A 10,249-nucleotide genomic window follows, 5' to 3' on the forward strand; every position below is an offset into this window, starting at 1 on the left:
CCAAATACCCCACCCTCCACCCCCAAATACCCAGCCTCCACTCCCCAAATACCCAGCCTCCACTCCCCAAATACCCAGCCTCCACCCCCAAATAATCAAAGGCCCCTAAATAACGTGCACCTCCGGGTAACCTGTGACCCTCCAGGTAACCCAGGACCCCCAGATAACCCATTGACCCAAATAACTTAAGATGCTTTCCCGATAACCCAGACTGCCTGATATCTCAGCCCCCCTGAATTTATGTTGATGTTTAGAGTCACCTAGAATGGGATGAAATCGTTACAGAAAATTCGAGCAGAACATATTATAAATATAAAGCAGGGATAATCGAGTTGGGCTTCCCGCGGGAGACAACCTCTCAGTCTCGGTCACACATTCTCCCCGTTCCCCCACCGTCACCCCCACACTCCCTTACCTTCTCAATCTTAGCCAGCCATTCCCGGTTCAACGCCAGTTCTGCCATAAACGCCTGGTGCTTCAGCCATTTTTTGTGCAGCTTCTGAACATCGTCGTGTGACGTGGTCCGGACTGTCAGCATCTTCTCATTAATCCAGTCGCCCAACTGCAAGTAAGAGAGGAGACTCTGAGATCATTCAGCTCTCCCTGCTCCTCCTCCAACACATCCTGGATTGAGAGTGCTGCAGTCCCACTCTCCCATCTCCTTGTCTGACCTCAGCACATTCAGTGAATGTGGAATACTGCAGTGTACCTACATCCTACTCTCTCTCTCTCTCTCTCTCTCTCTCTCTCTCTCTCACACACACACAAACACATACACACACTCACACACACACGTCACGAGGCACTGCACTGCAACCAGCTTGAACAGCACCAGCTGGATCCAAGAACTGAACAGGCACTAGCTCAGGCCCCAGGTTACACAGAGAATGGCATCTTTTCAAACCCAGGCAGTTAGAAGCAAGGGGTTTTAATCGGAGAATGCCTCACTGTGAGGGAGAGTCAGGCAGGATTTGTCACAGCAGCATGAAGCAGCAGCAACAGCCTGAGCGAGGTGGGGGGAGGGGGGGGGAAACTGGGAAGGGAGCACCAGCTTTCAGAAGCAACATTATACAAGAGGCACTGACACACTTCACACAGCAGGTCAATCACAGCACCGAGACAAGCCGGCTCAGCACCCAACACCTCCTGGCAACGTCGGAAAGTGTATCGGCTACCGGCTACCAACCCGGCAACCTCTGAATTCATCCTTGCAATCACCTGGCAACCTCTGAACTTATCCCGGCAACCACCTGGCAACCCCTGAACTCATCCCAGTGACCTCTGGGATCATTCCAGCGACCGCTGAACACATCCCGGCGACCTCTGAACTCATCTCGGCAATCTCTGAATTCATCCTGGTAACCTCTGAACTCACTCCAGCGACCTCTGAACACATCCTGGCAACCACCTGACAACCTCTGAACTCATCCTGGCGACCTATGAACTCATTCCAGTGACCTCTGAACTCATCTCTGCGACCTCTGAACTCAGTCTAGATTAGAGTGGTGCTGGAAAAGCACAGCAGGTCAGGCAGCATCCGAGGAGCAAGAAACTCGACGTTTCAGGCAAAAGCCCTTCATCAGGAATGGCCTATGCCCAAAACATCAATTTTCCTGCTCCTCGGATGCTGCCTGACCTGCTGTGCTTTTCCAGCACCACTCTAATCTAGACTCTGATCTCCAGCATCTGCAGTCCTCACTTTTGCCTAACCTCTGAACTCATCCTAGTATTCAGCCTGGAAACCACTAAACCAACTCAACAACCATCAAACCAGCTCAGCAACCACTAACTCATCCTAACAATCATTAGCTCACCCTGGTAACCACCTGGCAACCTCTGAACTCATCCTGGTAACCTCTGAACATATTCCAGCAATAAACTGGCAAACACTGCACTCAACCTGGCAACCAGCCCAGCAGCCAATGAATACATCCTGGCAACCAATGAACGTGCCCTGGCAACCACTGAATCATCTCAGCAACCAGTCTCCCAATAACCAATTACTGAACACATCCCGGACACCATCCCGGCAACCACCAAACCCATTCTGGTAACCAATGAACACATCCTAGCAACCCTGAACGCATCCTAGCAAACAGCCCAGCAACCACCAAATCCATCATGGCAACCGATGAACACATCCCAGAAACTAACCTGGCAACCACCAAACCTATCATGGTAACCTCTGAACGTATCCCTGCAACCACCGCTCACCTTCCAGGAATAAGCTCAGCAACCAATTAACACATCCCTGCAAGCACTGAGCTCATTCCCATAAACATCCCTGATGCAGATTTGTGAATCACTAAGAGAGGTCATAAGGCAGGTACATGAAGAGTCAAAAAAAAGGATGAACGGAATATGGGCCTTTCTAGATACAGGATTGGAATACACAGGAGTTGGAATCTGAAAAAAGCTGCACAGTTAGACCACCCCTGAAATACTGTGAGTACTTCAGAACACTGCATCAACCACTGGCCTTGCAGAGAGTGCAGGGCAGATTTACCAGAACTATGCCTGCACTCTGAGGGTTAAAATACTCTGGTGGTACAGCCTGGAGTTTAGCAAGGTAAGGGATGAGTTAATTGATATTTTGAAAATATGAAGGAAGACAACAGAGGCAGATCGAGTGAATCTATTGTTGCTGATCGGGGAGTATAGGACAATGGAACAAACAGTAAAAACCACAGTCAGACCTTTCAGGAGTGGAACTAGGGAACACTTCAAAACATACAGAGGGTGTCGGAAATTTGGAACGCTCTCAAATAGCAGTCAAGGTGAGATCAATTGTAAATATTAACTCTGGCATTCATATTTCTATCAAACAAAGGATTAAGGGAAATGAAGTAACAGTGGTTAAAATGAAGTTAAAAATCACACGACACAAGGTTATAGTCCAACAAGTTTATTTGGAAATACAAGCTTTCAGAGCACCACTGCTTTGCCAGATATCTGGTGAAGTAGGATCATAGGACACTGAATTTATTGCAAAAGATCATAGTGTCATACAACTGATACAATATATTGAACAAACCTAGATTGCTGTTAAGTCTTTGATCTTTTAGAATGGGTTGCAGGTTTCGATTCATTAATATGTAAATCCCAGAATTTCTTTCAAGTCACAATCTCAAGATAATTTAAGGTTTTACCAAAAAAAGGTGACATCTCAGCTCAAACAATGTATTAAAGGTGTGAGGTTAGAGTCTGCATTGTCTGAGCTGAGATGTCACTTTTTAAAAATATAAAACCTTAAATTAAATTATCTCAGGAATGTGACTTGAAAGAAGTTCTAGGATTTACATATTAATGAATCGAAACCTGCAATCCATTCTAAAAGATGAAAGACTTAACAGCAAGCTAGGTTTGTTCAATATATCGCATCAGTTGTATAAAACTATGATATTTTCCTATAGATTCTGTGTCTGATGATCCTGCTCCACTAGCTACCTTATGAAGGAGCAGTGCTCCAAAAGCTAGTACTTCCATATAAACCTGTTGGATTATAACCTGGTGTTGTGTGATTTTTAACTTTGTCCATCCCAGTCCAACACCGGTACCTCTACAGTAAAGTGGAGTTAGTTCAGAGATTGGCTACAGACTCATTAAATGGCGGAACATGATTGAGGGGCTAAATGGCTTCTTCCATATTTCTATTTAACTAAATTCCCATCCCAGCATCTGCTAACGACATCCCAACAATGGCTGTACATGTCCCCGGCAATCACTGAGCAAGCCTTGTTCGCAGCAACTGAACACATCTTCGAAACGCTGCCAGTCACCATTAATCATAGTCTGGCTACCACACAACACTTCCCAGCAACTATCCTGGCAAACCATTTTGGTAAGCTTATTGTTCTGACTGACAGAGAGCGGTAAAACAAGCCCAGTTTCTCCTGCTGGATATTGGAAGCAGAACACAACAGGCAGCATACAAAAGGGAAAGCACACAGACAGTTATTCACTAACCAACAGGCAACTGAGGTTGAGATACAGGCCGGGACCTAACCCAGGGAATTTAAGGGAGAAGCACAAAAACATGGAAAAAAGAGAGGCTGGAATCTAATCAAGGACTTCAAAAGGCTTCTATATAGATGGATAGACACCGAGGGAGCGAGATACAAAGTATAATCAAAGCAAGGGGTTCAAGAATTTATATATAGAACATGGCTAGCACAGATCTCAGTGGTTAGCATTGCTGCCTCATAGCACCAAGAACCCAGGTTCGATTCCACTGTTGGGTGACTGTTTGTGTGGAGTTTACACGTTCTCTCTGTGTCTGTGTAGGTTTCCTCCGGGTGCTCTGGTTTCCTCCCACAATCCAAAGATGTGCAGGTGAGGGTGGATTGGCCATGGGAAAATACCCATAGTGCCCAGGGATGTGCAGACTAGGTGGGTTAGCTTTGGGAGGGCCAGTGTGGACTCAGTGGGCTGAATGGCAGGTTTCTGAACTGGATGGATTCTATGATTCTAACAACAAAACTAACACGGATGAATTACAGACTGCAATGAATAGTTTGGGGATTTACTTGTGAATGAGTTACTGAAGGAACTCTAGTCGGACAGTTAGTGAGGATCATAAATGGAACAGATTCCCATCTCTCTCTGACGCTTCATTCAGTGGGAAATAAACAAGTAATTTGATTTTGGAATTTCATCCTGATTTATACAGGATAATGGGAGATCTGAGAATGAGTTCAGACTAAAGTCTAATCAAAGGTTATAGATAGAAAGACAAATCCCCAAGAAAGAGTTACAGACTGACATCTAATTGAGCAGCATGAATTGTTGATATATAAAACAACAGAGGGATTCAGATGGGAATCTAGTCAAGGGATTTAGCTGGTTTATATACAAATTAGTGAATAGCCAAAAATAGGTTACAGGTTGGAATCTAATCACGGTTCATAAAATTTATATACAGAACAAAAGATACCTGGGATTAACTACAGGCTAGAATCTAATTGATGATTTCGGTGGGGGGTTTCCACTTAGTAACAGACAGCGAATAATGAGTTACAATTTAATTGAGGGTTTCAGGGGATCTATATAGATGCCATTTGGTAGCACAGAACTTGTTAACATGCAAAGAATTACTCTGATAACCAATCCGGGATTGTCATTCAGAATCGCAGTGTGGTGCTCATGTATGTACTGGAAACTTCGTGTATTAACATGCTGGGACCTGGTCTGTGCAGACAGAAGGACCATGTCCACACACTGTACTTGTTTCAACTCAACAACTAAATGACAGCCAATCTCCAATTAATTTCTCATAGCAACGCCTTGACCAATCAGCGGAAGATGCCTGGTTTAAAATTTAAACAAAGCTCGGTTAACTGTCAGTCATCATCTAACCGGTGCATTCTCCAGGACAATGCCTAGCCAGAGTCTAAATGCCGACAAATCAGCACTCTTCTCTCTTACTGTATCGATGTTGTCTCCTCAGTATGTTGGGTATTCTTGGGAATCATCCAGGTGAGTGCAAGATTAAAGAATGCTCCAACAATGTCTTTCGTTTGTCAGCCGTACTCGAGATTTAGCTCTAGAGATATCAGGAGCTGGAGAATGCATTATAGGCTGGAATTGGGGTGGCACAGTGGCTCAGTGGTTAGCACTGCAGCCTCACAGCGCCAAGGACCCGGGTTCAAATCCAGCCTCTGTGTGGAGTTTGCACGCTCTCCCTGTGTCTGTGTGGGTTTCCTCCCACAATCCAAAGATGAGCAGGTTAGGTGAACTGGCCATGGGAAATTGCCCGTAGTGTTAGGTGCATTAGTCAGAGGGAAATGGGTCTGGGTGGGTTACTCTTCAGAGGGTTGGTGTGGACTTGTTGGGCCAAAGGGCCTGTTTCCACACAGTAGGGAATCTAATCTAATCGAGGGGGTAGTGAAGTTGGAATAACATAAGAACACAAATGTAGAAATAGTTGCTTTAATCCTTTGAGCCTGTCCCACCATTCACCAAGCACATGGCTTATCTATGTGGCGAAAGTGTGTACTGCAGATGCTGGAGATCAGAGTTAGATTAGAGTGGTGTTGGAAAAGCACAGCAGGTCAGGCAGCATCTGAGGAGCATGAAAAGCGAGTTTTCAGGCAAAAGCCCTTCATCCCTCAATAACCTCACTCTCGCCTCTCATTCCTTGGCTTTTGGAGATCTAACCCATCACAGATTCAAAATTAGAAACTGTCCCAGCAGCATTGCCCGCCCCAAATGATCCTGCGCGTGTAGACGAGTTTCTGAAATTCACTCTGGAGAAGTTGAGCTGTGACACTTGTCTGTAAGCAGAGACTGGTGGCCTTTCCCCATAAGGGTTGGGGAGGGTTTCGCCAACACGTGCTGACCTTGTCACCTTTAACCTCCGCATGGACAGCCTTCCCTGTCAACCGACAGGTCAATGACTGATCATCCAGAGTCTTGTCTCAACAGTGCTGGGAATGGGGGGGGGGGACATGGACAACAGAACCTGGTGAGGGGGAGGCTGAGTGTAGGGTCCACTGACTGTTCCTAGCTTGAAAACACTCAGCGGCCGATGGAGGGTTGACATTGAAAAAGGGAGCCCATTGAAAGTCACACCGTCTTACCGTTGTTGCCACAACCCACCCTCCCCCCTCACCTTCTTGTTATCACTCACATCTAGCCTGGGGTCCGGGGCAGGTGGATGTTACCCTGACAGCGTCCATGGCCTCCTCCCCCCGCCGATGACGGTGATGGTCAAGTGAGCTGGCAGCCTCTAATTGGTGGCACCCGTCGATGGGTGGGACCTCTGCGCCTTATGAGATCCCACCCATCATATCCTGTCAATTAACCTGCCCATTATTCTCCACTCTCCTGTATCTCCTGACACAGTTAATGTCCTAAGCAGGTCAATAAGACCCTCTCCTCCATGAGCTTCTGCTTTAGAAAGCAGTCACTTACAAGGGTCTTTACCAAGAGCTCACTGGAAGTCCATAAAAATAATGCCTATGGTTATCCCCTTGTTCACCAGTACAGTCATTTCTACAGAGAAAGATCAAATTCATCAGGCATGTTCCAAATCCATGTTGACTCTCTCTGACCAGCTGAAAAACTTCAGTCATCCTGAACTTAACTGTAGACTCTAGTCATTTCCCAGCTGCAGGCATCAGGCTGAATGGTCTATAATTCCCTGGGTTCTCACCAGCCTTTTCTTGAATTGCAATGTAATATGCACAATTGTCCAAATGTCTCCATAATCTAAGAAAATGTCATAAGTTCCCAGTCAGGGCATTTGAAACAATCTCACCTAGTTTCTTTAACGCCATGGGATAAAAACCATTCAGGCCTGGGGATCTGAAAGTCTTTACTTCCATCAGTGTGACAAAAGAGAGATTTGTTGCTGAAGTGCTCCATCTTGCACTCACCCAGGACCTGGGGGAGGTGATGGCTTAGCGGCATTATCACTGGACTGTTAATCCAAAGACTCAGGCAACATTCTAGGCATCTGGGTTTGAATCCCGCCATGGCAGATGGTGGAATTTGAATTCATTTTTTAAAAATGGAATTAACAAGTTTAATGATAACGATGAATCAACTGTGAGGAAAATCCCCTCTGGTTCACTAATGTCCTTTAGGGAAACTACCATGCTTACCTGGTCTGACTTACATGTGACTCTTAATTGCCCTGTAGGCAATTAGGGATGGGCAATAAATGCTGGCCCAGCCAGCGATGCCCTCATCCCATGAGTGAATTAAATAAACAAGTTGATCCCAATAATGGAGCCACAGGAGTAAAAGGATGCCGATTGGTTACTAGGAAGTGACATTTCGACACACAGGTCCATTCTCCACAAACAAAAGGATCGTTAGAGAGAAGAAGGTTGAGAGGTGACTTAATAGAGACATATAAGATAATCAGAGCGTTAGATAGGGTGGACAGGGAGAGCCTTTTTCCAAGTATGGTGACGGCGAGCACGAGGGGACATAACTTTAAACTGAGGGGTGATAGAAAAAGGACAGATGTCAGAGGTAGTTTCTTTACGCAGAGAGTATTAAGGGTATGGAATGCTTTGCCTGCAACGGTAATGGATTCGCCAACTTTAAGTGCATTCAAGTCGTCATTGGACAAGCATATGGACGTACGTGGAATAGTGTAGGTTAGATGGGCTTCAGATTGGTATGACAGGTCGGCACAACATCGAGGGCCGAAGGGCCTGTACTGCGCTGTAATGTTCTATGATTACATTCAAATCTCACGCCTTTTCTGAACTACCTAGAATCCTGCTTTCTACCTGGCTAATCAGAATGGACGTGCAAACCAATCCCCATAGCCCTTTCTCTCGGTGTATAAACTGTTGTGACCATTTGAAATTTGGCATTCTTGCATTTGTCCTGATGTCGCAAGAGAAAAATCTTTGCTAGGGAGTCTCTCCCTTGATGACTGCGATGCCTTCATGCTGGATCTCTGGTATGCTATCCTCTTCCTCCATTGTAGCCAAGTGGTACTATTACTAGACTAGGACTCCAGAGCCCCAGGCTAATGTCCTGGCAGATTTTGCAGAAGGAATTCAATAAAATATAGAATTACAAGCTAATCCAGTGGTGACCATGTTATCATTGTTGTAAAATACCGTCTGGGTCACTGAAGTCCGTCAGGAAAGGAGATCTGCCATTCTTACCTAGTGTGGACCCTATGTGACTCCACACCCACTGCTAGGTGACTGACTCTTAACTGCCTTCTGGAACGGTCTGGTTATATGTAACTGCTACAAGGAATGAGATTAAATACCTGCACCAACCTAGATATCAGGAATGACAACAGTAAATACAGCTCATCCAACCCTGCAAAGTTCTCAGACCAACTTCTGGGGACCTATGCCAAACTGGGAGAGCTGTCCTGCAGACTAATCAAGTAACAGCCTGACACAGTCTTACTCACGATATCATACATTATGGACACCACCATCACTGTCCCTAGATTATGTCCTGTCCCACGGGCAGGATAGACCCAGCAGAGGTGGCGGCACAGTGGTATACAGTCTGCATTCGGAGTCCTCAACATTGACTCCAGACCCCATGAAGTCTCATGTCATTCAGTCAAACATGGGCAAGGAAACCTCTGGCTGATTGCCAGTTACCTCAGCTGACAAATCAGTGCTGCTCCATGTTGAATAAAATTTGGGTAACGTTGTGAGGGTGACAAAGGCACAGCATGTACTCTGTCTGAGGGACTCCAATCTCCATCACCAAAGACAAGCTCAGCAGCAGCACCACTGATCAAGCTGGTTGGTCCTAAAGGACATAGCTGCTGGATTGGGTCCGCGGCAAGGAGTCAACAGGAGGGAAAAACATACTTGACCTCATCCTTACCAATCTGCTGACAGCAGATGTACCTGCTCTATATCAGTAAGAGTGACCCACGCAGTCCTTGTGGAATAGAACTCCTGCCTTCACGTTGACAATACCTTCCTTCGTGTTAGAATCATAGAATCCCTGCAGTGTGGAAGCAGGCCATTCAGCCCATCGAGTCCACACTGACCCTCTGCAGAGCATCCTACCCCCTTCCCTATCCCTGTAACCCAACATTTCCCATGGCCAGTCCACCTAGTCTGCACATCGCTGGATACTATGGATAATTTCCCATAGCCAATCCGCCTAATCTGCGCATCTCGGGACTGCGGGAGGAAACTGGAGCACCCAGAGAAAACCCACACAGATAGATAATCCAAGATATTACTGTCTGATGAGCCATACATCAGTGGCAGGGAAATTATTTTATAACATTCTTAGGGACAGGGTTTACTCGCTTGGATAAAGCACGATTTATTAGGGATAGTCAGCGTGGCTTTCTGTGGGGGATGTCCTATCTCTCAAATTTGGTTGAACTTTGAGGAAGAGTAAGTGATGAAGATGATCGATAAGGATAGTGTAGGGCGGAGAATTCTATCTACATGGACTTTACTAAAGCATTTGACAATGTTCCTCATGGGAAGTTGGTTCCGAAGATTAATTCACATGGGATGCACAGTGAGTAGGTAAGTTGAATACAAAGTTGGCTTAGTCATAGGAGACGGAGAGTAATTATGGAGGGGTGTTTTTTCTGACTAGAGGTCTATGACCAAAGGTGTTCTGCAAGGATCAGTGCTGGAACTTCTGTCGTTAGTTTATATATATATATATATATATATATATATAGAGAGAGAGAGAGAGAGAGAGTCATAGAGTTGTAGAGATGTACAGCATGGAAACAGACCCTTCGGTCCAACCCGTCCATGCCGACCAGATATCCCAACCCAAT

At 45.8% G+C, this 10,249-nt stretch overlaps 1 protein-coding gene across 1 annotated transcript in view; it reads right to left on the reverse strand.

Moving 5' to 3' along the window:
• Nucleotides 1–10,249, reverse strand: part of LOC122542711 (spectrin beta chain, non-erythrocytic 4-like) — a 216,701-nt gene that overhangs the window by 119,945 nt on the left and 86,507 nt on the right. The window contains exon 16 of the mRNA XM_043680691.1: nucleotides 416–562. Within this exon, the coding sequence (XP_043536626.1) occupies nucleotides 416–562 (147 nt within the window). The remainder of the gene's footprint in view (nucleotides 1–415; nucleotides 563–10,249) is intronic.

Source organism: Chiloscyllium plagiosum, chromosome 41 (genome assembly GCF_004010195.1).
Source record: "Chiloscyllium plagiosum isolate BGI_BamShark_2017 chromosome 41, ASM401019v2, whole genome shotgun sequence".
Classification (NCBI taxonomy): Eukaryota; Metazoa; Chordata; class Chondrichthyes; order Orectolobiformes; family Hemiscylliidae; genus Chiloscyllium; species Chiloscyllium plagiosum.